This window comes from Cavia porcellus, unplaced genomic scaffold (assembly GCF_034190915.1).
Source record: "Cavia porcellus strain 051 isolate PalLab524CR breed Dunkin Hartley unplaced genomic scaffold, mCavPor4.1 scaffold_17, whole genome shotgun sequence".
Taxonomy (NCBI): Eukaryota; Metazoa; Chordata; class Mammalia; order Rodentia; family Caviidae; genus Cavia; species Cavia porcellus.
In genome coordinates this window covers 47970898-47998747 of record NW_026947500.1, presented here as the reverse complement: position 1 = coordinate 47998747, position 27850 = coordinate 47970898, and the positions used below count along the sequence as shown (strand labels likewise).

The window sequence follows — 27850 nt, the reverse complement described above, 5'->3', positions numbered from 1 at the left end:
AGGGAAGGACGAGGGAGAGGGGATGCTGCATTTGGGGGGGAATTTGGACCCGAGGCCTAGAGCTGAAACTGCTGTGGCTCCAGGCTCCGGAGCGGCCTGCAGCCCAGAGACAGGGGCACTGTGGTAGCATCCAGAGGAAGAATCGCTATGGCAGCCGAGTCACCGTAGGAACCAGGTGCCTGGGATCAGTTCCCACCCCTCTCCCAGGGTCCCCGAGTGCAAGCCCCCACTCTTCTCTGGGCCTGGGGCTTCAGTTGCTCTGTGATCACATCTGCATGCCTGGCCTGAAGGGTAGGAATCTTCCTGGCTCACGGTGCCTGTGGGGTCAGTCCATGGTAGGCTGCTCCGAGGCAGAAACAGTTCACAAAAGGGCCTATAGGGGGACAGCTGCTTGCAGCATGGTGGCCAGGAAGCAGAGCGAGAAGGAAGGGGCCAGGGCAAGAGTTCAGTGGCCTCCTCCAGCCAGGCCCGGTCTCCCACAGCACCTTCAGCCAGGAGCTTAGCCATGGAGAAGCCTGGCAAGAGCATAGTGATAGAACTGTGGGGGACTGGCGGCAACTGAAAAGATAAGAAGTATAAAATATAAATGACCTTTATTTTGAGAATGCAGGGAGAGACACCCCCGAGCACCTGGGGAGCGGCATCTCCACCACGGGGTTGGCAATCTCTCTGTGGAACACGTGGAGTGAGGCACATAAGTAGCCTCAGTTTGGGGTGGAACCTAAGGGGGGCATTAGGGATGCACAGGTAGCCCATTAGTCTTTGTTTGGTGCCAGAGGTAGATTCCTAGGGGAGGGGGAGATAGGAGCTCCTTGGCTTTACCGGCTACAGTGTCCTGTCTGGCCAAAACCCTTTCATATAGGACCCTAATTCCATGAGGCTCTGGGGACGGCACCACTCTGCTCCACTGGCCCCCAGGAGTGGGCTCTAAGCCCTCAAAGGCAAGGCCCTGGGGCCCTGGTTCTCATACCACACGTGTGGACTTGCAGAAACCCACTGCAGCTGGAGCCAGCCCTCACAGTCTTGAAGCTCCCTGGTGTGCTAAGGGTCCCTATGACTGAGCACTGGCAGCTAAGAAGCAGGAGAGAGACCAGGACATCTCTTCCTGATGCCCTGGACACCTCAGGATTCCACAAGCAAGAAGGTGGCTGGCAGATGCGGCCCTGGGCCTCAGACCACAGTTATTTCCACATCTTCCTCAGCCAGTGCGCCAGGTCTCAGCAGAGGAAAACGTGTGCATGGGATTTTAAAACCCACAGCCCAGAGCCCAGAGCCCAGGGGCAGTGTATGTGCAGCCAGCATGGAAGCCTCTGCCCTGCCCCTCCTGCTCTGATGTGCTTGTCCATCTTCCCAGTACTCTGGGAGGCTGAGGCAGGAGGGTCCCAAATTCTAGGCCAATAGGGCCACTTAGGCACTGAGCGAAAGACTGGCTCAGAATAAAAGTGGAGAAGATTTAGGGGGTGCAGTGCAGTTCCTGGCCTGGGAGTTGGGGCGTGTGCAGGAACCCTTGACAAGTGGCCTGGGGGTAGGGGTAATGGCGGCGGCTGCATGAGAGATGCGGGGCACCTCGCCGTGCAGAGCTGGCCACTATGCTCCGACCCATCCCCTAGGCATGGGCTATCGGAGGCCGAGCTGAAGGATGTGCTGTCCCTGGATGACGAGGCACTGCTGGCTGCCTATCGAGACTGGACGCCACCCAGCCAGGAGATGCTGCGCTTCCCGCCGCTGCTGTGGGTGCGGCTGCGCCAGGACCTGGGCCACTACTTGGTGCAGCGGCCCATGCATGGCACCACGCTGCTGGCCATCGCCCACAGGTGGGGCCAGGGCCTGCGGACCCACAGCTCAGGCTCCCAGAGCTCCAGGCCATACTCCAGTCACTCTCAACCCACCCACTCCAAGTTCTTAAGAACATATTTACTAGCCAGGCATGGTAGCACATGCCTGTCATCCCAGAACTCAGGAGGCTGAGGCAGGAGGGTTGCCAACTGTCCACAGCCAGCCTGAACTCAAAGCAAGACCTGGTCCTAGGTCTGAAGTGCTGGGGTGGAACCCAGGGCCTCAAGCATGTGCAGACAAGCGCTCACTGCTGAGGGCACTGCAGCCCTGTTTATTTCTCTTATTTCTTCGTGAAAGCAGGGATGCAGTTCAGGGATGTCCCACCCAACCCTTTTTGATAAAGTGTTTGAGGCAAGGCTTTGCTAAACAGGTCTTGAATCTGGAGTCTCCTGCCTTGGCTTCACTGTGGTCACAGGTGTACATGTTGCACGCTGCTGTGGTTCTGCCTTTGGTGTAAGAGAACTGGAATCCAGGACTCCACTCGTCTCAGGCCAGCGCTCAACTCTGAGCTGCATCGTTTAAACAGGGCTTAGCAGCCCTGTTTAAAACTGGAGTGAATCATGTCATGCAGTTTCTGGTTCTCAACACAGCACAGTTGAGTGGTGGTCAATGCCCTGCCCCATGCAGCCACCATCTCGCTTCAGATGTTTCCATCCCCAGGGAGCCCAGTCCTTGAACCACCCCTTCACTTCTCCTCCTCCAGCCCTTGGGGACAGCCAGTCCACTTCCTGTGGACTCTCCTGTGCTAGACACCTCACATCAGTGGGGCCATATGCCATGTGGCCTTTCAGGTCTGGCTGCTGTCACTCAGTATCGTGGTTCCTAGTTTCCTCCATGCTGTAGCTGTGTCAGAGTTGTGCTCCTTTTCATGGGTCAGTAATATTCCATTCTATGGTGGACTCCCCTTCATTGTGTTTATCTGTTCATCTGCCCACCTGAGGTCTTTCTACCTTTCCACTATTGTGTACAGTGTTGCCATGAACATGCACAGTTTATTTTTCATTACTTTGTTTTTCGTTCTTTTGTATTTATTTATTTTATTGAAATTGAGATCTTGCTAAATTCTCCTGGATGGGCTTGAATTTGCAAGCCTCCTGCCTCAGTTTTCTGAACGCTGGGGTAGCCATGTGCCATCAAGCCCGGCTTCCAAAGGCTACTTTTTAAAGTCTATATATTTAAGCAACAGAGAACCAGCCAATTTAGGAACAAACGCTAGGTGACAAAGGAACCCAGACCTAGGCAGAAAGCCCTAGAGGGCATCTGGGATGGCCTGGGGGGGGTGTCCAGCGTGGCTCCCCAGGGACACAGGTGGCTCCCTCTGGGCTCTTAAGTGCACGGACCCAGGCTGCATCCCCGCTCCCAGCCTTGTTTCCACCACCAGTCTTGTCCCGCCCCAGACTGTGTCCCAGCCCCCGTTTTGTCTCCAGCCTCCGGCCTCGCGAGCTATCTTTGCCGTATTCCTGCCCCCGCCCCTAGCCTTTCACAGCCCCATTCGGAATCCCGCCTCATCCCGTGTCCCCGCCCCCACCCTGAGTCCCAACCCTCCCAGTCCCAACTCCCCCCCCCCCGCCTTTTCTCCGCCCCTCCCGAATCCCCGCCCCTAGCCTTGGCCCCGCCCCATCCTGACTCCACGTGGCCACACCCCCTCGATGTCCCCGCCCCTTCTCGAGTCCCCGCCCCCGGGCCTTGTCCCCGCCCACAGCGTGTTTCCGCCCGCAGGCAGCTGGCTGAGGTGGTCCAAGCGCGCTACTTGTCCCCTGCTAAGGCGGCCGCACGGCACCACGTCCTGGCCGACTTCTTCTCCGGCGCCTGGAGCCAGGGCACCAAGAAGCACATCACTCTGCTGTGCGTGGGAAGACCGCAGAGCCTGGACCGCAAGGTGAGAGCCCCTGCCGGCCTCCTTGGCCACCTGGTCTTCTCCAGCCCACTGTTCTCCCCGTGAAGCCGAGGCGCCCCAACCCCGGGGCACAGCGCGGGAAGGGGAGCTAAGGAGGAGGGGGTGCAGAAACCCACTTGCCAGGAGAGAAAAAAAAATCACTGAATTTGGGAACATTAATCCACCCCCAGGCCAGGGATATAGCTCAGTGACACAGCACCTGCCTGGCAAACGTGAGGTCCTGAGTTCGATTCCTGGTGCCAGAAATAAATAAATATATGAATAAGAAAAGGATGAAAGGGCTGGGGGCACTAGTCAAGGGCCAAGCATCCACCGATCCCTAGAGCACACATGTCATCATAGATGACACAGCCGCTCAGAGACGTTGAGCCCCTCCCCCCTGTGGTCCTAGGAGGAAGGTCAGACAGGACCCTTCACATGCCCTGTGTCTTCCGAGCGACTCCCGCACTGTCCCTGGCTCTGAAGCGCCCCTTGTCTTTTGAGCCGAGGTGCAGGGCGACCTTGCTGGTCTCTTCCCACTCCACTCAAGCCTCTGTAGCCTCCCAGCCTTCTGCTGCATCCTGAAACCCTTGTCCTCCCTCATACCTCCAGGTCTGTGCCTTTGCTGCTTTTGTTTGCTTTGCATAGAGATGGGGTCTTGCTCTGCTGCCCAAGCTGGACATGGACTCCTTGGTACATGCCACACTCCTGCCTCAGCCTCCCCAGCAGCTGGAACCCCAAGTGTGTGTGTGGAACTTTGCAACTTTGGTGCTTTCTGCACACTGCCAAACGCACTCCTGCTCACCCTCTGAGGCCCGGCCCAGTGCCCCTGGCTCTGAGACCTCCCTGTGCTCAGGAAGGGCCTCACCCCTGCTTCAGATGCCTAGCTTGGGGCCCTTACTCTGCCCACTGGGGTGCTGGAAGGACCTGGGCCTCCAGCGCTCCAGCCCCCATCCCCACCCCTGCAGGTGGCACCACAGCCCCTGTGGTTCTCAGACTCCGTGGCCAATGAGCGGAAGCTGGCAGAGCTCCCCTACCACCTGCTGGGGGCCGGCCGTAAGGAGGAGCTGCTTCGGGACGTTCTGGGTAAGAAGGTGTGCCAGGCCACAGGGCAGCCAACCCAGGGTCACTGGCGTGTAGGAGCTGGGCACTCAGGTCCCTGGGTCAAGGCTGGGACACTGTATGTGTGGCCTCTAAGGACAGCGCACAGGGCGACAAAGCCTGTGAGAGACTCACAGAGAGTCTGTCTTTCTGTTATCCATGTGTCCATCATGTATTCATGTATTCATTTGTGTATCATTCACCCACTCACCCATCTACCCAGGCATCCATCAGTATGTATCCAGCTACTCATGGAACCCATCAGTCTACTCACTCACTCATCTACACACTCACCCGTCCTCCCACCCTCCCATTCACCTGTCCACCTACCAATCCAGCCACCCCCCATTCCCCATCCCCACCTACCTGCCCATCCTCCCATCCACCCACCCACCCACCCGTCCTCCCACCCATCCTCCCACCCACCCACATGTCCACCTACCCATCCACCCTCATCCTCCATGCTCCCAGCCACCCACCTGTTCACTCACCCGTCTTCCCACCCATCCCGCTCTCTCCCACCCATCAATCCCCCATCCCCCACCCACCCGTCCTCCCACCTACCTGTCCATCCTCCCATCCACTCATCCATCCTCCTGCCCTCCCTCCTCTGATTTTCTGCCCCATCCTGGAGACCTTGGTGGGATTTCCTGCCCACAGTGGTGGCGGAGGTGCTCTGCCCATCCCCCACAGTGCAGAGTGCAGCCCCACTCCAGGGTGAACGAGGCTGCTATGTCCTGCTGGGTTGGGACCCTGACGGAGGTGGAGGACCCACTGAGCCCTGTGTCTGCAGGTGACATGAGCTGGCTGTCCTGCCGGGTGCTGTCCGGTGGTCTCGATGCCCTGCTGGATGATGTGGACCTGTGCATGCCCCATGTGGATGGCCCGGAACTGGGCCTGGTGCGGGAGACACTCGAGCTCTGTCGCCCAGCCCTGGAGCTTCGGGGTGCAGGTGAGCGGCTGGCCCTGCTGGGGCCTCTCCTGCCTCAGCCTCTGAACTGCCTCACTCCTGGAGCCTGCTTTGGTAGTTGGTGACTCAGTGACCCCTGGCATGCCTGGCCCACACTGCTCCCTGGAGGGCAGTGGCGGCGGCATCACCTCAACATGTCAGCTCCCATGGGCTCCAGACACAGTGACCATGGGGTCCACTCGGGGGTGAGGGGCGCTTTCGGGGAGCAGCTTCGCCTGCCTGGGCCCCGGACCACTGGTTCTTGCCATCTGTTCCACTGCAAATGCTGGGACCTGTAAAGACTGGTTTTCACAGCCCTGGGGGTTAACCCTAGGGCTTCGGTTGAGCTCCATCTCCAGCCCTTTTTATTTAATTATCTTTTGGGGCAGGGTGTTGCTAAGTCACTAATTAGCCCAGGCTGGGCTAGAACTTGCTTTCTGCCTCAGCCTCCCACAGAGCTGGGGTCCAGGGCTGTGGTGCATGGGGGGCAAGCACTGGGTTCTCCCAGCCCCTATTTTACCAAGCACTGATGCCTGATGTTGCCTGTTTCCCTTGGCCCGTTTTTTTTTTTCAGTGCTAGGGATGGAGGCCAGGGCCTTTGCACGGAGCCTCACCCTCGGCCCTTTTTACTTTTCATATTGAGTCCTGGTTTCCCTGAGTTGCTACACTGCTCAGGCTGATCTCATATTCCCATCCTCCTGCCTTGGCCTCCCTGAGCACTGGGCAGACAGGTGCTGAACCCTGCTTCCATTTACCACCTCCAGCTGCAGCAAGGGCGGAGCAGCCTGGGCCGTGAGACCTGACGAGCAACCTCTAGAGTTGTGGGCTAAGTTTTGCCTCTGGCTGCCAGGAAGGGCTTGCGAGGCCACCCCCACCAGGTCCCTCCGGGGTCCTGGACACCCTGCTTCCTGAGTCTAGCAGCCTCAAGACCCTTGGTGGCCTGGGCCTTGGTGCAGCCCTTTCTGCAGGGCGCGGTTCTCAGCTGCAGCAGGAGGGGCAGGAGGGCCCTGTGGAGATGCAGAGTCCAGGGCAGAGACGAGATCCTTGGCGACCTCCAGGCCTAGGGCATCTCCCGAGCTCCAGGACGGATGGGCCCTCATCCAGGTGGTACCTCAGTGGGCCCTTGGCCGACCACACAGTTGGGTGGGCTCAAACCCAGCTACCAGCGGGCACCGCAGGCACCTGCCTGCTCCAGGCTGCAGGACCAGGTCCAGGTCCAGGACCACCTCTGCCCGAAACTTCTCTCTTGTGCCCTCTTGGGGTCCTCAGGCCAGAGCTCATCAGGGCCACATTCCCAGCCCTTTTTGTTGATTCTGAGCCAGGGTCTCACCAGTGTTGAGTTGCCCGGGCCAGGCTTGAACTTGGGCCTCTCCGGCCTCAGCCCCCCAGAGTGTTTTTGCTGCAGCATTGGCAACAGTCAGGAGCCTGGAGGCTGCCAGGAACGGTGGGTGGCAGGGACCACACGGATGGTAACAGTCCTGTGTACCTGTGTCCTCTGCAGAGAAAAGCGTGCTGTACACCGAGCTCCTGGCAAGGCTGCAGGCCTCAGCACCCTTGTACCCAGTGCTGGTGGGGCCGCTGTGCCAGCAGGCCCAAGCCTGGCTCCATGCATGCCCATTCCCACTGTTGGTGCCACTGGCTGGATGCCTGACCCCCCCTGGGGGCCCCCTGTATGCCACGCTCACTGGCTGTCACAGAGGTGGGTTTCCTGGCTGTGAGGTGGGGTGGGTGTGGGCTGGGGTGGGTCCCGGGGACACCATCAGCTGGTGCCAACTCATGCTGACTTGGCCCTCGGTGCCCTGGGGAGACAGGACCCTGGGGTAAATCTGTCCCTGAGCCAGGCTGGGGACACTGTGTCACCCCAGGGCCTCTGCCAGGTCCTGACAGAGGGCAGCGCCACCTGTGCCTGGGCTCCCATCTGCAAAGGGTGGCCCAGCTGTGAATGCACAGCTGTCGTCCCTGTGTGGCTGCAGGTGTCACCGCCCTGGCATGGAGCCCAGAGGAGCAGAGGCTGGTGGTGGGCGCCCAGGACGGCATGGTGACCGTGTGGGATGTGCAGAAGCAACGCGTGAGCTATGTGCTCATGGGACACACAGGTGGGGCAGCCAAGGGAGTGGGTACCATCTGGGTCCCACGTAGACAGACTCCAGGGGCCCTGCTGAGCCTCCACTGTATGGAAACCATATAGTGCATTCCTGCAGTGCTCAGCTACAGCTGTCTGACCCATTGCACCCCACTCAGGGTGCACCTGGAATCCCAGCCACACAGGAGGCCGAGGTGGGAAGATCACAATTTTAAGTCCAGTCGGGGCCACCTGGAGAGACCCTGACTCAAAATAAAAAGTTAAAATCAATTAGGAATGTAGCTCAGTGTGAAGGCTCTGGATTCAATCCCCAGAGAGAAAGCAAGAGAAAGAGGGTGATAGAGAGAGAGACAGACAGAGAGATAGACAGAGAGACAAAAAGACAAAGACAGAGACAGACAGAGACAGAGTCAGGGAGAGAGACAGAGACAGACACAGAGAGACACAGAGACAGGGAGAGACACAGAGACAGAGACAGGGAAAGAGACAGAGACAGGGAGGGGGAGAGTGAGCGAGCTGTGGATGGAGCTTGGCAAGAGGGTTCTGAGTGCAACCGTGAGTACCACAGAAGAAAAGTCCCCCTCCCTCCTGCCCTGGCATTGCTCTCCCCTGACAGTTTTAGGGGAGACATTCATGCAAACCACAGCAGATTCTAAATTTGTCCTTCTGCCTCTTCTATCCCCACCCCCCGAGGATGGGGACAGAACCCAGGGCTTCAGCTAAGCTGCAGCTCAAGCCCCCTCTATTTTATTTTGAGGCATGGTCTTGCCAAGTTGCCTGGGCTGGGGTGGGACCTGGATCCTCCTGCCTCAGCCTCCCAGTTTGCTGGGATGAGTGGTGCATCACCAGGCCGTGTAACAAACTCTTACTTGTTGTTAGGAAAACACTGAAAACAGTTTATTGAGAACCCCAAAGCTGTCATGGGTGTCAGTGGTCTGGAGCGGGCAGGCTCGCTACTTCATGGAGGCTGTACATGAGGGTACATGAGGCTTCAGGGACTCTGTGAGGAGACTGTCACACGGAGCGACACTAAAGGTCACATTATAAAAACTTACAGTGGCTAACTAGTGTTCCAACCACGCAGCACAGACTGAAGGTTTCCCATGCTTGTCTCTCCCCAGCTCTTAGAAACTGACATCATCCTGGCAGGGCATGGCAGTACATGCCATCATCCTAGTACTCAGGAGGCTGAGGCAGGAGGGTCCTGCAAGTTTAAGGCCTGGACTGCATAGTGAGACCCTGTCTCAAAACAACCAAAAAAAAATTTTTTTTAATACCTCCTGGACAGGCAGCCTTGTAAAATGCAGGCTTGATTATCACATGTTCAGTCTCTGGAGGACCCCTTGCCCCCTGCCCTCCATTGCATTTTTCACTCCCCTCTGTGATCCATTGCTCAAACTGCCCACCTTGTCTTTGAAAGCCAGGTGTCCTTGCACCCACGGCCCCAAGATGATCTGATAGAGACAAGCACCCTGGCTAACACCTGAATCCTGCTGCAGGCGAGGTGATGTGCGTGGCCGTGCTTGCCCGGGGGACACTGGCCATCTCTGCCTCCAGGGACCGCTCGCTGTGCCTGTGGCACTTGCTGTCTGGCCGGGAGAGGTGGACCCAGCGGGACATGGGGCTCCCAGACTCCCAGCCCTTCAGCCTCTGCGTGGATGAGGCCCACGGCGTGGTGTATGTGGCCTGGGGTTCGAAGGTAATGCGCAGCCACCCTGCTCTTGGAAGCCCAACTGGGGCCAGAGCATCCAGCAGCCACAGGGTGTGGGGCTCAGCACTGGGAGGAGCTGGAAGGGACTTTGAAGGTTGCCATTGGCTGAGACAGTTTCTGTGACCCTAAACCTGAGACTCTGCTCCCCTCTTATTGGTCCCTGTAAGTACCCTTTTATCACAGCCACAGTTTTGTCGTGCTGATGCCAAGGTATTTCATGGTGTTGCCCAGGCTGGCCTCAAATTCAAGATCCTCCTGCTTCTGCCTCCTGAGTGTAACTGGGTTACAGGTGTGCACTATCATGCCTTGATCTATGATGTTTTTATTTTGGTTTGGGTTTTGGAGACAGGGCCTCACTGTGTAGCCCAGGCTGTTTTCAAACTTGCAGTGATTCTTCTGTGTCAGCCTCCTGAGTGCTGGGATCACAGACGTGTACCACCACCATGCCTGGCCACATGGCTTCTACTTTTAAAACTTTTCCTAAACCTGGCACAGGCTGAGGCTGAGACAGGAGGATCACTACAAGTCCAGGCCACCTGAATGCTATACTGAGATCCTGTCTCCAAACAAATAAGCAGACAAAATCATACACAAAACAAGAATGGACATGAAGAAAGGGGCTTGGCTGGGCACAAGTCCAGCCTGTCTCCAGCTACTTGGAAGGCTGAAGCAAGAAGATCTCTTGAACCCCAGATCCAACTCCCTCCCACTCCCACCAGGTCAGCGCTTGGAGTCTGCAAACCTCAGAGCTGGTTTTCCGCATCCTGGGTGACACTGCCAACCCCTGCGTGTGCACAGCTGTGCTGGTGTCCAGGGCCAGGCTGCTGACCCTGTCCAAGAGTGGTGCTGTCAGCATGTGGAGCTCGGCCACTGGACAGCTTCAGGGGACATGGTCGCTGTCCACCACCCCAGAGGAGACCCTGACCTGTGTGGTCCCCATCCAGCAACAAGGGAGGGTGATCGCGGGGTTCAGAAGTGGCTCTCTCACCATGGTAAGTGACTGACTACAAGACCAACACCGCTTCCTCTTTCAAGGGCATGGCAGTCACAGGCAGTGCATGTGAGGGTGACCTTCCTCATGGGTTTTACTGAGTGCACTTGGACACCTGGTGTCTCCTCCTCCTCCTCTTCCCATCTCTTTTTTTTTTTTTTTTTTTTTTTTTTGGTTTTTGTTGCTTTGCTTTTTGAGACAGTGTCTCCCTGTACAGTTCAGGCTGGCTTCGAACTCACTGTGGAGCTTTGGCTGGCCTCAAACTTGCTATCCTCCTGCCTCAGCCTCCTGGGTGCTGGTATGATGAGGGCCGTTATAGTTTTATCTTACTTGAGATCTCTGGGGCTCCTGCAAGGGCCTGGCCAAGTTCGAGGCTGGCTTGGGCTCCACAAGGAAAAAAAGCTCTGGGCCCTGAGCTGTAGCTGCAGGGCAGCAGCTGACACCCCTGCCCGTGGCCAGGTCTCCCCGGATGGAGTGCACAGAGACCGCCTGCTGGATCGGCTCCCAGAGGCACCGCGGTTCCTGGTGCTAGCCGAAGATGAGTCCCTGCTCGCTGCAGGTAGCCCCTGGCTCTGGCTCTGGGGACCATGGGAGGACACAGAGTCAGGCTGGCGTCGGGTGCAACCAGGCCCTGTTGCCCTCATCCATGCGTGCATTCCAGGCTTTGGGACACGTGTGCGGGTGTTCCTGGCTGACTCTGAGGGCTTCCACCGCTTCCCAGCCGCTGACCTGGAGCATGAGGACGTGGTGGAGACGGCGGTGTTTGGACTCCAGAACAACCTGTTGGTCACCGGGTCCCGGGATGGGCTCGTGCAGGTGAGGGGATGTCATGCCCCACTGTGGCTCTGTGGAGATGGAGGGCCAGAGCATTAGGGACTGCTGAGCACACCACGCAGGGCTTCTCCCTGGGGGAAGCGGAGTCCCCAGGTCCCAACAGACCTGGGTGTGCCTTGCTCAAGTGGCCCAGAGAAAAGCAGTGCCCCTGCCCCACCCCCCAAAAAATGGGTCTGGGCTCAGAGCACCGTGTGGGGAGAACGAGCTCAGGTCCAGCATTGCCAGGGGTAACAAAGAAACCCCAAGATGCACACCTGCGAGCCCAGTTACCTGGGAGACTGAGGCAGGAGGATCTCCAGTTTGAGCCTAGCTTGGGCAACTTAGTGAGACCCTCAAGTGAAACAGATAAAGCTGCAGGCACAGCTCAGTGGCATCACACTTGCTTAAAGCATCTGGGTCAAAATAAACTAGGCAGCAGCTTGCCTGCCTGGCTTGTGCAAAGTCCTGGGTTTCATTCCTGGCGAGAGAGAAGAAAGAGAGTTTTCTAATATCCTGGTCTCAAAAGTTCTCTGCAGTGTTTTTCTTTCTCTCTCTCTCTCTTTTTTTTTTGTGCTGGAGATCAAACTCATGACCTCGGGTTTGCCAGACAAGTGCTCTGCCGCTGAGCTAAATCCCCAGCCCTATTTTATTTTGCTTTTGAGAGGGCCTCGCTGTGTAGCCCCAGTGGGCCTCCAACGCACCGTGATCCTCCTGCCTCAGCCTCCTGAGCGCTGGATGGCAGATGTGTATCACTGCACCAGGCGCTCTGCAGTCTTAGAGATGCCTGAGGATCTCAGAGAGCCTTGGTAGCCCAGGACTTTGTGTGTGTGCACGTGTTGGAGCCGTGGTTTTTGGCATGGCAGTGCAGAGGCGCAGGCTGGCTACACACAATGCCAGAGATGCCGGGAGGTGCGGACATCCTTCCCAGCCCTGCCCCCCACCCGCCCACCCCTTAAGTATCCAGCCCCTGCGGGGCCTCCTTAGGGAGCAAGGTCCTGGCGCACATGCGATAGGGGACGCGTTGTGCTGGCTGCTTGCGAGACACATGGTGACTTGTGGGGTTTCCAGGGTCACAGCGGCATCACCGAGACCACGCGTGTTCCTTTCCCAACACTGACATCCCAGGGCATGTCAGCAGCCATGGGAATCAACCTTCCTGATGTCACTGGCTTTACCCGCATCCTTTTCCACTCTGGGATAGGCCTGCCTCGAGTAGCCCTGGATGGTGACCTTGATGGTGACCATGAGGTGGCTCCCAGGGGTACGGGGCGGACTCAGGAAGGCCCAGGGCTTCCTGCAACAATAATTCGCACGCGCGCACACGTGTGTGTGTGTGTGACTATGCACACGTGTGTGCTCATACGCACGCGCACACATGCACTCGTGTATAGGTGCGGTTACACATGTACCTGCACACATATGCACGCTATAGACTTCCTGCATGCCTATCCTTCCTCATATGCACAGGTCTGCACACACCTGGACATGGGTGTCCGTGGACTCGGGATATGGTTTCGAGTTTCCAAGCCCTGCTGGTGCCTGGCTCATGGGAAGCCAGGCAGGCTTACACTGACTGCACTGCACATTTATTTCCAGGCAGTCAGGAAACTTCTGGAACTCTCTGTCGCTTACTCTGGAAGAGCAGAAAAGGGCTACACAGCGAGGCCCTCTTCTTTTGGAACTATTAGGAAAATGTGTTTCGGGGGTTGCGCTTTTTTTCTTTTGGACAGTCTCACTGTATTGCTCAGGCTGATTTTGAACTCCTGGCCTCAGGTGACACTCCTGTCTTAACCTCCTGAGTAGCTGGGATGTTAGACAGGCACCATTGAACATAGTTCCAATCCTACAAATACCTTGAGAGGGCCAAGGGTGCCTGCCACTTTGAGAACTCTCTGAGAACCACTCTGGCATTTGCTTGGGGAGCTCTGGGTAAGTTAAAAAGTATAGGCAAACCAGGCATAGTGACACACTCCTGTCAGCACAGTCCTAGGGAGGCTGAGGCAGGAGGATTGCCTGAGTTCAAGGCCAGCTTGGGCTATGTGGGGAGAACCTGTCTCAAAAACAAAACCAGAGGCTGGGACCTAGTGAAAGCCTACAAGGGCGCCTGAGACTTCAGCTGAGCCAGATAGATGGATGGACAGTGCCTGTGCAACCATCTGCCTCCCTGTCATGCTGCAGGTATGGAGTCTGTCAGAGCAAGGGGTCCTGCTGGATGTCCTGGAGAGTACAGGCGGCCCAGTGAATCTGCTGGTCCACGCTGGGACCCTGGTGGCCTCTGCATCCCGCCAGTCCTCGTCCCTCAGGGTCTGGGACCTCAGCAACCTGCAGCAGCCACGGCATCCTGTGGCCTTCCTGGACCGCACTGGCCTGGCCGCCGTGTCACACCATGGCAGATATGTCTACTTCCCAAAAGTTGGGGACAAAAGCAAGATCACTGTGTGGGATGTGGCAGAAGGTATGTAAGCCAGGACTTGGGCCCTGTGTATGGTGAGGATGGAAGCCCTGCCTCGGCTGAAGAGGTGAAAGCAGACCTAGGGGGTGGGGGCTCAGGAGACAGTGTTCACACTGAGGTCTGGGGCTCAGGGGGCAGATCCAGTGCTGGAGTGCCATGTCTGGAGTGGGGAGGCCCACTTCTGGGTTGCTGGTTGGTGGACTTTTTCTATCATCCAACAGTGTGGGAGAGTGTTATGTCCCCATTTTATTTTTATTTTAAGACAGGCTCTTGTTATGTTGCCCAGGCTGCACTTGACTTTGTGACCCTCCTGCCTCAGCCTCCCAGGGTGCTGGGATGATGGGCATGCGCCACCTGCCCAGCTGTGGCCAGGCTCTTGTGCCCTTCTCCCAGGCACTCTGGACACCCATGGGGAGACCTGACTTTTCCAGATGAGGGGCTCCCTCTGGCAGAGGGCACCACTAGACAGAGGTAAAGCAGCGGGCACCCTAGGCTCTGGATGAGCCTGTAGTTGAGGGGCCTGCAGTGGGGACCCAGAGAGATACTGGGGTAGGAGGCTGAGGCAGGAGGGTCATAAGTTGCAGCCCTGGCCAATGGCAACTTAGCCAGACCCTGTCTCAAAATGAAAATTGAAGACAGGGCCAGGGCTACAGATCAGTTCAAGGCCCTGGGTTCCATCACCAGTGCCACAAAAAAAACAAAGCCAGCCAGCTACATGGCACCCTCATGGCTTCTGGCTCTCCCCCGGCAGGTGAGGTGCAGGATGTCCTGGACGTGTCCAGTGAGGTCCGGTGCCTGGAGGTTGCCGAGGGGCCCAAGCTCCTGCTCGCGGGGCTGGCATCAGGAGCCATGCTGGGCTTCCCGCTAGACGCGCGGCAGGATGTGTTGTGTGTGCCCCCACCTGAGGCCCACAAGCCAGTGGTGGGCATGGCCCTGAGCAAGCGTGAGGACCGGCTGGCCATCGCCTACGACAACATCGTGCTGGTGCTGGACGTGGTGCCTGGGGACCCATGCCCGGCCATCGAGGGCCCCGTGTGCATCTTTTACACGCAGCTGCCTGAGACCGTGACCAGTGTGGCTGTGCTAGATGACTGCCGTGTGCTCTACGGCATGACCAGCGGCAACCTCTTCCTGTACGCATGTACCAACTCCCAGGTCTTCCCCCTCGAGGCCCATGGCAGCCCCATCACCTGCGTGGATGTCAGCCATAGTGAGCTGCTGGCAGTCAGCGGATCACAGGAGGGTCGGCTGTGTCTCTGGGACCTGAGGGCATGCGAATGCAGGCTGGAGCTGGACCATGTGGTACGTGCCCGGGAGCTGGGGTGTGGGTGTGAGACCCAGATGGGCCATTTAGCAAAACCTTGTTTCAAAAACTAAAAAACAAAATAAAACAAAACAAAAAACTAAAAATGAGCCGGGCATGGTGGCTCATACCTATAATCCTAGCACTCGGGAGGCTGAGGTGGGAGGATCGTTGGGAGTTCGAGACCAGCCTGGGCTACAAAGTGAGCTCAAGGCCAGCCTGAACTGCATAGTGAGACCCTGTCTCAAAAAGACAAAAAAAAAAAAAAAAAAAACCCAACTAAAAAGGGCGGAGTATCATCCTTTGAGTTTGGTCCCCATTACCGAAACAAAACCACAATGGAAACCAAAACGAAAACCTCTGCAATGGAGAGGAATACAGGTTGAGTGTTCATTATCTAAAATGCTTGGATGTTGGACATGGTGGTGCCCGCCTATTATCCCAGCACTCAGGAAGTTGAGGCAGGAGGATCTCTGTGAGTTGGAGACCGGAATGGTTTACATAGTGAGTTCAAGGTGACTCACTACAGATTGAAACCCTTAAAAAACAAAACAAAACAAAACAAAAAAACACGAGCCAAAATGTCCTGTGTTGAGGATCTTTTCAGATTTTGGAATATTCGCAAATCTCTAAGACGTATCTTGGGGATAGGACCCAATCTATGCAGGAAATTCATTTTATGGTTTAATATACACACCAATGTCACTTTATACAATATTTTTAACAATTCTGCCCACGATAGGAAGTTTCATGGTGTGGAATTTTCCACTCCTGGGTTTCCTGTTTCGAACTTGAAATTCTCAACCTGTGATTCACTTTTCCTGTTCTGGAGTCTAATCTGGGGTCCCCCAGCATTTTCTTTTCTTTCCCTTCTTCCCTTCCTTTCTCTGCGGTCCTCAGGATTGAACCAGTGGCTCATGCGTGCTGGGCAGGCTTCTCCACAGAGCTACAGCCCTTCGGCTTTAGTTTTTATATTTCATTTTGAGGCAGGGTCTCACCATGTTACCTAAGCTGGTCTCATGGTTGTCTCCTGCCCCAGGCTCCTGTGTTGCTGAGATGACAGGCATCCACTGCTGCACCTGGCCTGAAACGGGGCTTTCAGCATAAAATGTTTAATTCAGTGAATTTATAGTGAGCATTCATATGTGCGAGGCCCTGTGGAAATGGGGCACTATCATTTGCACTCTCTGGTGCAAAGCATCTGCCACCTCCCAGACCTGGGACCCCCACCCCCCATTTACCCAAGCTTTCCTCGGACCCTTCCCCCCCCCCCTGTGGGGCTCAAAGCCTGGCTCCAGGGCTGGTCCCCAGTGACTTCCCACTTGGCATTCAGATCCTGTGGTCTGTGTTGAACAGAGCTCCTACTGCCCCGGGGTGCGCTGTGCCTGCTTCTCCAAGGACGACAAGTATGTGTTCTCGGGCTTGGAGGACCGCTCTGTCATTGTGTGGAGCGTACTGGATGGTGAGTCTCACTTTGGATACCGAGGGCCCTGGCTTAGCTTCTGGCCCCCAAAGGCCCCTGCCTCACCTCCACTGGCCTGAAGGAGGACCCCTGACTTCTATGATGACAGATCCACACATGGTCTGCACAGGCTTCTCCCCAGGGGCAGCCTCTCAAGGGAGTGCATGAAGGAAGTGGCTGTGGGTGCTGCAAAGGGGTCTGCGTGTCTGAGGAGGGTTCGTGGGGTTTTCTTGGTCATGGATACAGCCCCTCAAAGTGGGAGAAGGTTGCTGAGCCACACATGGCAGAGGCCTGGCTGTCCCATGCCACATTCTAGCTGTAAGTTTGAACTTGACCTTCCAGGTGTTTCTGAAGGCACCTTCTTAAATGTAGCAGGATAAAACATACTTGGTTTCATAGTTTATGAACTAGATTTGTAGCCATTGTATGTCTTTTGTGGTGTGGATGATGGAATCCAGAGCCTTCATGCCAAGCTACATCACATTCCTGTTTAAATTTTTCATTTTGAGACAGGGTCTAAGTCACTAAATTGCCCAGACTGGGCTCAAACCTGCCAGCCTCCTGCCTCAGCCTCTCAAGAGTGCTGGAATGACAGGCATGGGCCAATATACTGACACCCTGTAGTGTAACACAATGTAGCTAAGACACTAGTCAGCCACAGACAGTTCAGAAGCCAAGGTCTAAGGACTGTGGCCTTAAAAGCCCATCCTGACCTGGTTCATAACCTCCCTTCCTTCTCTCCCTCCAATAATGACACTGACTGACCCCCTTCAGGTCAGAGACATATACAAGGAATCTAATCTGCAGTTTATCTCTGAATCTTCAGAGTTCCCTTATGCAGGTAGGTTTTGCCAAGGGAATTCCCATTCTAAAGATGAAGGGAAGAGCAGCCTGGAAGGTTCCTTGTGACACCATGCTGGTATGGGGTATAGCAAAGACCCTTGTACCCTAGCTTTCTTGTCTTCACCCAACAGGCACGCTGCTGGCCAGCCAATTTGTTCATGCAGTAGTGACCAGAATCATCCCCACTTCCAATGGCTTCATTGCCCCCACAAGCCATGGTTACATCCTCCGGCAGCGGTTCCAATGCCCAGCCTCCTGGGCCTCACAGCAGTACCCGCTAAGGAACTTCCAGAAGGCAGTGTGGAGGGTCAAATGCAGGCAGAGACAAGAGCTGGCGGCGGGTGCCCTGCAGGACTCGTCGGAAGGGGCCCAGGGAAGGAAGCCCAAGCCCAACAAGCGTTCCCAGGTCTGCCTGATTGTGTGAGTCCACAGGTCAGTCCTGTTCAGACTGCCTGCAGCACAGAAAATGACTTTCTTGGAGGACATCTGGCCCCATGACCTCCGAGCATTTTCTGTTTCTCCCTTCCTTTCTTTCCCATAAGGGCCATTCTCAGACCTGCAGCTCCTGGTTGGCAATATGCAGGCCAAGGCCCTGCCAGCTCCAGGTAAGGGGATAAAGTGCTTCCGGTTCCTAAGAGTTGCCGCTAGCGGCTCGTCCCGCCTCCAATTGGCTCCGATTGGCTGAATTTGCGTCCTTGAACCAGTCACCTTGCTCTGTGAGAATGCAGCACTCTGATTGGCTACCCTGATCCAATTTCCGCCCCTGGGCTGGCGATAAAAATAAAAAATCACAGCAGGCTAGGAAGGGGAAAGGTTGCTGTTCCGGTGCTGATAGGGAGTGGAGTGGGTGCGGGAGTGGGAGACAGGCTAGACCAGCCGTGAACCGCGGAGCTCTTGGGTCAGCGAAGGCGCAGAGGCAGGTAGAGGCGGGTCCCAGTCACCGGCTCCTGCTCGGAGGTCAGACACTGGGTCCACTTTGCAGACCCAGGCGCTGGCCGTGCAGAGGTGACTCGGGTACTCCAGGTCCCAAGGCCGAGGCGTGAGAACGTTGAGGAGTGACAGCCAGGAGCCGTCCCTTCCGATCCTTAGGGCCTGGTTTGTCCTGGTTAGCCTTTGCAGGGAGGCGGATTACTGCGCAGGGGGTGGGGTGGAGGATCGCAGCTGTAGCGCCCTACTGTCAGCGCTTGGTTCCTGGTGTACGTCGCCGGAAAGCCAGACTTTCCACCACGGGTTCCCGTTTGTAAAAATTGGCAATGGACTCAGGTGCGCGACTGACCCTGCCTATCACCAGTGCGTGAGCTGGTCGCAGGACTCGCGCTGGCATTAAGATGATAAGCATGCTACAGTTCTCGCGTCCCCAGTCTCTGCAGCCCTAGTTTGCAGGATAAAATGCTGTTACAGCTTGCAAACTGCAGGCTCTCGGGAGCAGCAGAGAATGCGCGTGTGTCTCTGCTCTGCTGCTGGCCCGTTTACCCATGTAAGTGGGACAGCCTTGCGGTTCCCGCCCAGTTACACAGAGCTTCCTCTTCCTCTTTGCCAGCAGCCTTGAGAGGCTCCCCTTGCCTTGAGGCTTTTGCTGTAATGCTAGGAGGCTTCAAACCATCCAGTCAAATCCCTCCTTGCCTCCACTGTAGCCTTTGGAGATTCCAAAATGCAACCCTGCAAAAAGGCTTTTTCACGGAACCAAGTGGAACCCAGGGCTCTTACAGGCTAGGGAAGGGCTCTAGGGTCCAAGACGCACCCCAGCCCAGAAAATAAAGCTTTTGAGCTCGATGAGACTACTAGCTCATCCATTCATTCCCAAACCAGGCCTCCAAGGCAGGCCAGGGTAGTTCTACAAATATCTTGGTCTCGTTCCATTTTAAAAACGGTTGTTAAAACAGTTGGTTGAGTGCAGAGGCACACACCTCCTGGGGAGGCTGAGGCAGGAAGATCCCAAGTCTGAGCCGGCCTGGGCAACATAGCCAGACTTTGTCTGAAAATAAACAGTTTTAAAAAGCACAGGAGATGCAGCTCAGATTAGAACACTTTTCTAATGTGTAGAAGGCCTGGGTTCAATCTCAGCCCTGACTGAAAACGAAATTAAGTTGTCCTTTCAAAATGATGTCCAGGGGCATTGGGCAAGAGCTTTTTTAGGTTTTTAAATTATATTTTATATTTATTAACGTGTATTAATTGTACTTACTAATGGGCTTTGGCATGATAAGCATAAAGTATGCACTAATGTGTGAGAAGACCTGTAATTGGCTGCCACCTTATATCTGCAGGCCGCACCACCTTAACTCCTTCTAGGAGTTAAGTTTGGTAGTTAAGCAGCACCTTGCCTACCTAGCTTGTTTGGCCTGGCCTATTCAGGAATTATGATAATCAGCCCGCCTTATGAGCGAGTGCGGGAAATTTGAAAATTTGAAAATCTAGATTAACCTATAACCCTCAGTCTTGCCACTGTTGCTAAGTTACCTGCTGATGTCTCAGAACCCAACTCTCTCCTCCCCAGTACCCTAATATTTGATACTCATTCCTTGAATAAACAAGACTTGATCGGACTCCGTCTTGTCTCCATTCTTTGCATCTCTTGTTTCCTTTTCATCCCCACTCTCCCTCTAGGGTCTCTGTGGACTTACCTGCAGGCTGGGACACTAATGAAATTCAGTCTCCATTGATCCAACCCCCATTCTCAATGTTGTGATCACGGTTGAACACTCAGGTCGACTTCTTTAGCTTCCGTGTATGAAAAAGGTCGTCTCTGTCTGCTTCGTTTCACTTCACATAATGATCTTCCAGTTCTATCCACTGTGCTGTGAATGTTGGGATTTCATTCTTCTTTATAGCTTAATAATATTCTGTCATATATGTACCTTGGTTTCTGTACCCATTCAATCATTAATTCGACTCAATCAAGCCATAGCCAAAGCAACATCTTTTAGGGAGGTGGGGATTGCTAATTTAGGATTATTCTATCATCTCTATTTACCTAAAGAACCCATGTAGATTATAAATGGAGCCTTCATAAAACAAAAACAGCATAACAGAAAAATCCCTTGTGACCCCTTCTCCAGGATTCAGGAGTGTATGTCATACAGAAATAAAGTGGATGCTGTGATGAAATAAGATTTCATCTCTTTTAAAATCACTGTATGCCTCTCAACATGGGCAAGGAATCATTGTGTGTGAACACAGTCACATAGCCTTTGTGACAGGAATACCTCTGAAACATACATGTGAGGCACCTCCACCATGGTGAGACCATTTGGCAGGGGCTCACACAGGGAGGTGCTGACATCCCTAATGATGTGATCTTGTGGGACCAACATGGGAACCTGGGCTATCCCTGACCACAATGACATTACCCAGCTTGTGACTATACTAATCGTACACAGGAAAGATATTTTTACTAATAAAATACTATAAATAGTTGCTTGGATTTATTTTTTGGCAGGGAGTTTTCATTTGATGATGTTTGGTTTGCTCTGTTTGTTGGCTTTTGTTGCTATGACAAAATGCCTGAGATACCAATTTACCAGGAGAAAGGTTTGCTTCTACTCACGGTTTCAGCAGGATTGGTTAATGCTTGATGGCCCTGTTGTTTGGACCTGAATTTCATGATGTAGGGGCATGGAGATAAGGCAGAGGAGCTCACTTCATGGAGGCCAGGAAGGTTAGAGACAGAAAAAGAGAGAGCAGAAAAGGGGCTAGAGTCCCAATATCCCCTTCAAGGCCACATCTGATGACTTCAATTCCTCCTACTAGGCCTCGCTTCTTAAAGGACCCATCATACCCCAATAGTACCATCAGCTGGAGCTTAAGCCTTCAGCACAAGAGCCTTTGGGGACGCTTATGCTCTAAAACGTAACAGTTGCTGTGGATGTTTGGCCACCACTGTGCTGTGGAGAAGATGAGCCTGCATGAGGTCTCCCAAGACCAGCACAGTAGTGACAGCATGGTCATTTCCATCCCCTCCTTTCTCTCTCATGGCTATAGAATGGGCCACTCAAGATAGGGCACTTTTTGACTATTTGACCAATTACTTCCAGCAACAGAAGTAAACTGAATTGCCCCAAAGCAACTGGAATATTCTGTCCTTCTATTGTTTCCTTATCACAACTATTTCCTTGGTTCCAGAGCAAAGCTGCACTGTGAGAAGAAGGAATGTTACATCATTATAGGCTTGGTCCTGGGAGAGATGTGGGACTTTTAAGAAGTGGAGCCCAATGGGAGGAAGCTAGGTCATTGGGGGTATGACCTTGGAGAGACTGTAGGATGCTATTCTTTCCAGCCCTGCTCCTGGGTCTCCTACCATGATGTGTTCCTCCCCATATCCCCAGAGGTGCAGAGCAAATGGTCATAGACTGAACCTCCACATCTTGAGCCCAAGTGAATCTTTTCAGTTGGGCATTTCAGGTGTTTTGTTACAGTAGCAGAAAGCTGACTCAGTCTCTGGCTCAGCACTGAGAAGCAGCAATTGTCATGCCTCTGTCAGTCCCCGTACTGAGGCCTGGGCCTAGAGCAGACTCAGAGAACACCTGTCTCAGGCATGCAACTGGAGAGGCAAGGGAAACAGTCATCAACACGATGGCACAATGGTGAGTGCTTGCGTTGCCTGCACTTGGCCCTGGCTTCCACGCCCAGCAAGAAAAATAATTATTATCTTATTTTTGAAAACATAAGTTGAATGCAAGCCAGCTGTGGTGGTACATGCTTCTAATCAGCACTCAGGAGACTGAGGCAGGAAGATCCCTGCAAGTTTGAGGCCCGCCTGGGCTACAAAGTGAGTTCAAGGCCAGCTTGAACTATATGGTGAGATTCTGTCTCAAAAAGGCCATAAATAAATATTGAATGCATAAATTGAATAAATAAAATGCATGATAAAATATCAATTTTATTTATTTACTTATTTGTTTGAGATTAGGTTCTGCTATGTAGTCTAGGTTGGCCTTAGACTCACTCTGTAGCCCAGGCTGGCCTTGAACTTAGGTGATCCTCCTGCCTCAACCTTCTGAGTGCTGGGATGACAAGCCTGTGTCAACATGCCCAGATTTAAGAGTTTTAAATAGGCATTCCTGCATGAAATGTCCCTCATATGCCCCCAAACATCTGTTATAGCTATTGCTTTCAAACTAGAATACAATCGGGATGGCTCTGCACATTGTGATTGGACATATGCAGATGTTTGTGTTTTGTTCTTTTATGTTCTAGAACAGGGATTGACAGATTACACCAACAAACCCGCCTCGTCTCTTCTTTTCTTTTCTCTTCTCTTTCTTTTCTTTTCTGTGTCCCTTTCTTTTGCAGTGCCAGGAATGGAGCCAGGGCCTCCTAGATGCTCTACCACTGAGCCACGCCCCAGCCCTTTTGTTTTTTGTTTTGTTTTGTTTTTCTTTTTTTCTTTTTCTTTATTTTTATTTTTGTGTGTGTGTGTCTTTTTCGTTTTTATCGGTACCAGGGATCGAACTCATGACTGCCTGCTTGCAAGGCAGGCGCTTATGCCGCTGAGCTAAATCCCCAGCCCCCTGTTTTGTTTTTTGGAGTGAGACACAGGGAAATAAGGAAGGCAGGACCATTGGCAAAGAATATGTGCAAAAACCAAGGAGGCAGGGTGCCTGCACAGAGCATCATCTCGATTGGCTGTCCTGGATCCTCCCCTCCCCCCCATCATCCAGTCATCCAGGGACCTACGGAGACACTGTCTGGATTCAGTCTTTAAACCACCTTCTCGTTTTATAAATAAAGTTTTATTGGCACACAGCTGTGCTTGCCCGTAGGTGCTGCATGTAGCTAGCTACCTTTCTGCCTCAATGGCAAAGCTGAATGGTCTTCCATGGCATGAGAGAAAAGAGAGAGCAGATGAGAAAAGCCCTTGATTGAGGGCACTGGAGAGCTGCTGCAGACTCAGGCACCCGCTAGAAGCTTCCAGACTTCCAGACAGGGGACTTTATTTGGAATTTGATAGTGGGCGGGGTTGAAGGGGCGGGCAAAATGATGTATTGACAGCTGATCGGAGGAGCCATTGGGCTTGCGCAGAAAGCAGGCAATTTGACATTTGGGTTTGCCAAAAGAGCTCAGGGAGGCGCTGTCCAGGAATCACTGAATACCTAGGATAGAGAACGAACTGTCCCAAAGCCACAAACACTGACTGTCTGGTCCTTGCTGAAAAATTAAGAATAAACTAAAAATGTCAGTCATTGTTCTTAAGGCCTAACTCAATTCAAAGTGAACATTTGTTTTCTTTCTTTCTTTCTTTCTTTTTTTTTTTTTTTTTTGAACATTTGTTTTCAAGTAGATTTCATTTCTTTGGGTGTGTGGGTGACTGGGCTGTGACATCTGTCACTACATTGATTGCCCAGGTTGATCTGCTTGTGTTGGCCAGGCAGGTGTCCCCTTCTTCCATGCCTCATGCGCCATTTCCTGAGCTGCACACTCTGCTGAAGAGGAGCCCACCAAGGATATGAGACTGTGCTCCCATGAGGACCTCCAAACAAGCTCTCAAATAGACTTTGGTTTTTGTTTTGTTTTGTCTTTTTGAGACAAGGTCTTGCTATGTAAGTTCAGGCTGGCTTTGGGCTCACTTTGTAGCCCAGGCTGGTCTCGAACTCACAATGATCCTCCTGCCTCAGCCTTCCAAGTGCTGGGATTACAGGCCTGTGCCACCACACCTGGCTAGAGACTTCATTTTTTTACAGAGCAGCTTTAGATTCATGGAATGGAAGGCACAAAGATTCTCCATGCCACATCCGTGCTGTCTCTGCCATCCACCACGCAGGGCGAGAGAGTTGTTATCATGAGAGAACAGCCACTGACAAATCACTGTCCCTGGGTAAACTTCATAGTGGTTGTTGCACAACTGAGACTGAACCCAGGGCCTTCGCCCTGACCTGCATCCCCAGATCCTTATGTTTTGTATTGTAAAACAAAGTCTTTTAAGTCACTAAGTTGCCCAGCCTGGAGGTCAATTCAAGATCCTCCTGCTTCAGCCTCCCAGAGTGCTGGAATCACAGGCATACACCACTGCACTTGGCTCCAGATTGGCATTTTATAAGGATATCTCATAGGTATATTAGTTCTCTGGCTCTGTCTCTCTGTGTTATGGTTTGTATCTAGCCATCTGCCCATAACCTCCTGCAGTCATAAGTGGGGCTTTTCAGAGATTTCTGGATCTAGAGTCTGTGATGCCAGCATCAAGGGTGTGTGATTTAGTCCACCGGCTGGTTTGGCATAGTCCTGGGAGCAGATAATGGGGAGGCCACTCGGTGTGAGTGCTGCCTGCCCTAAGGGTGTGCAGCCTGGGTAGACTACAGGGCCAGAAAGGCTGCTGTTACCCCGATGCTTCTTCACTACTCTGATGCTTTGCTGCCTTCTGCCCTCTATGAACTGTTTCTCCTCTGTGATGCCCCTCTGCCTTGGAACCAGCTATAGACTGAAACCTCTACCATCTGTGAGCCAAATAAACTTTTCCTCCTTTGACTCTGGGTGTTGAATATTTTATCTCAGCAATGAGAAAAGTAACCACCACCCTTTGTCTTCCAGGGTCTTTACACTGAGTTGCATCCCCAACCCTTTTTATTTTTTATACAGAAACAGGGTCTTTCAAAGGCACCAGGTTTCCCAGACTTACCTGGAACTTGAAATCCTCCCACTTCAGCTGCCAGAGTAACTGCAATTACAAATGTGTGTCAGTGTACCAAGCTGGTGTACTAATTTATCTCTGCATAACAAATCACTTACAATGAAATACACTTATCAGCCATATGTGGTGGCACATGCTTGTCATCCCAGCACTTGGGAGGCTGAAGCAAGAAGATTGTCACAAGTTTGAGTGTAGCATTACTACATAGTGAGTTCAAGGTCAGCCTGAGCTACATAGTGAGGCCCTGTCTCAAAAAACCAAACACACAAAACCCTACTACCACTACCGACACCACCACCACCACCACCAACAACAACCCGTGCACTTATCCCCTAAACCCTGAAGGCAGGGCTTAACTGGACTGAGGGTGGGTGCAGGTCGGCTGCACAGGCATTCACTGAGAAGTACAGAGGCTGCCGGAAGCTCCTTCAGGTTGCAGGCAGAACCCAGCTCCTTGGATGAGGGGCTTAGCTCCCAGGGGACTGCCTTTCCTTGAGAATTTTTTGTTTTTATTTTTGTTTCTGAGGCAAGATATCTCCATGTAGCACAGGCTGGCCTCAAACTTGCCATGATTCACCTGTCTCAGCCTCCTGAGTGCTGCTATGACAAGTGTATGCCATCATGCCCTGCTTACTTGGGCAGTTTGCAAAACAGTCAGATCCTTCTTCAAAGCATTTTTCTGTCTCTTCTTGTCCTGACTTCCAGGCTCTTTAGATGCCAGATTAGGCCAGGCCCACTGGGCATACTGTCTTTGCTTATCAACTTAAAATCAGCTCCCCTGGGACCTTAAATGTACCAGCAGGGTGCCCCCACCTCTTCCAGCAGAGTGCCTGCTATGGTTTGGATGGCGGTTCAGTGTGTACCCCAAAGTTTCACGCTCCAGGAGCCAGGTCCCAGTTTGAGGATGCTGTTGAGAGCTGGCGGGACCTTTAAGCGGCAGGGTCTATTGGGAGGAAATGAGATTATCAGGGGGGCCTAGTGATACCCTGGCTCTTCCTCTTATTTGTTCCCAGGCCCAAGCGGAAGCTGTTCTGGGATCTGCTCCTCTCCCCCTCCCTTCCTCACTGCCGGTGAGAACAACAGGGCCAACTAGTCATGGCTCAGAGCTGCGGACCTGTTGGCCAAAATGCACCTTTCTTCTCTGTAAATTGATTTACCCTGGATGCTTGCTATGGCGACTGAAAGCTGAGCCAGTGTGCATACCTGGAGGGAGGTCTTGATCCCAGGGATGCACAGTTCCATACTTCAGAAATTTGGGATTCAAAGTTCATCACCTGTAGGCCAGGGATTTAACTCAGTGGCATAAGTGCCTGCCTGGTAAGTGCCTGGTCATGACTTCAATCCCCGGTACAAAACAAAACAAAACAAAACCCAGAAAAACAAAGTTCATCACCTGGGAGGACTACATAACCTCCAAATGGGACCTTTCAATCTTTCATTTTATTTTTAGTGCTGGGGATGATTTCAGGGTCCTACAGGCAAGAGCTCTGCCACTGAGGCACACCTTGAGCACGCCTCAGCCTTTATACTTACTGGACTTATTTTGAGTTGAAGTCTTGTTATGTATTACCCAGGCAGGCATGAACTTTCAATTCTCCTGCCTCAGCCTCCAGAATATCTCTTGTGACAGGCATCCTTGAGGCAGGAGATTAGTGCTTGGCCAAGCTGTCTGGCCAAGCAGGTGTGACCTGTCAATCACAGAGATCCAGGAGACAAGCATCCAAACTCTGCTCCTGGAACCAATCAGAGAGTGCTATCTTGAGTTGCTCTGGGGAGTACTCAAGCGGGTCTCTGATAGGCTGGCCTGGCCCTGTCAGCTTGAGGATGGAGGTGTGGCCTCTGTGTTTGTCAGCTGGTGGCTCACTCTTAAGACCTTGCTTCTTCCACTTCCAGTTGGCTCACATTCGCCCTGCAAAGTGTCTTTCCTTTCCTTAATAAGTGTAAAACCTCGCTATCTTTTGTGGGTTTTTTGTCCAGTTCTTTGTTCAGGAGAAGAACCTGGGATCGCTAGAAGGGTCCCCAGCACTCTGGAACCGGTGCCACCTCCACCCCTAGCTTAATCCCCTCTTTTCCACTTGCTAAATGCTGTCTCAAGAAAGAGCAACCGAAGAATCTTATTTTCATACCCAGTGAACGCTTAAATCGGAACAGAACCCGCACCCCTGAGGGAGGTGGCATTGTGCACCGACCCCACCTGCACCGCCTTGATAGCGCATGCGCTTTTGGTGCTTGCCTACGACCACACTCTGCGCAGAGCGACTGCAGACTGCAGAATACCTGGTTCCCACGCAGCCATGGGTAGGACAGGGTGCAGGCCCTTTCTGGGCAGGGAGCCTTGGATTCTGGCTGCTTCCTGCCCCTTCTCTCGCTCTGTTACCCAGCGCCCATCATGCTTTGCGTAAGTGATGAAACAGTCTCCCTGCACCTCCTGGCTCCTCCAACCCCTTCCTTGCAAGCAGTGCAGCGATGGGGAAAGCAGTGTCTGCTCCAAACCCATGCTAAGGCCAAAAGCCTTAACTCATCCCCTGCCTGCTGTTTCATTATCCTGCACTCTCTTTCTCCCCCTACCTCTCAGAACTCCAGTTTTTGTTTTGCATTTTGAGACAGCATCTTGCCGGCCTTGACCTCATTATGTGTTGGGCGCAGGCGCTCAACATACCATACCCCACTTGGGACTAAGGACCACGCCAGCTTCCGCAATGCGCTACGTCCCTCTTTAAATTAGCCAACCCGTGTGCACTTCGTGCTCACTCCATACTCTGTGGCAACTCCTGATTGGCCACAGCTGGATATAGTAGCCAGAGCC

General features: G+C 53.5%; 1 protein-coding gene and 1 long non-coding RNA gene across 2 annotated transcripts in view; one reads left to right on the top strand and one right to left on the bottom strand.

Moving 5' to 3' along the window:
- The window catches only part of Nwd1 (NACHT and WD repeat domain containing 1), a 28546-nt gene extending 8580 nt beyond the window's left edge, over positions 1-19966 (top strand). The window contains exons 5-18 of the mRNA XM_003464247.5: positions 1611-1814; positions 3556-3715; positions 4681-4798; positions 5607-5765; positions 7264-7461; positions 7736-7858; positions 9345-9544; positions 10276-10548; positions 11007-11106; positions 11209-11363; positions 13539-13815; positions 14564-15114; positions 16472-16577; positions 17552-19966. Coding sequence (XP_003464295.3) covers positions 1611-1814; positions 3556-3715; positions 4681-4798; positions 5607-5765; positions 7264-7461; positions 7736-7858; positions 9345-9544; positions 10276-10548; positions 11007-11106; positions 11209-11363; positions 13539-13815; positions 14564-15114; positions 16472-16577; positions 17552-17844 — 2917 coding nt within the window. The 3' untranslated portion in view covers positions 17845-19966. The remainder of the gene's footprint in view (positions 1-1610; positions 1815-3555; positions 3716-4680; positions 4799-5606; positions 5766-7263; positions 7462-7735; positions 7859-9344; positions 9545-10275; positions 10549-11006; positions 11107-11208; positions 11364-13538; positions 13816-14563; positions 15115-16471; positions 16578-17551) is intronic.
- A 3172-nt stretch (positions 19967-23138) lies between these two features.
- On the bottom strand, positions 23139-26314 carry LOC134471204 (uncharacterized). Its single transcript, XR_010040515.1, has 4 exons — positions 26248-26314; positions 25858-25987; positions 25033-25071; positions 23139-23512 (listed from the first exon to the last, which is right to left on the bottom strand). It is a non-coding gene; the product is annotated as an uncharacterized LOC134471204 (long non-coding RNA).
- Between the last annotated feature and the right edge of the window lie 1536 nt (positions 26315-27850).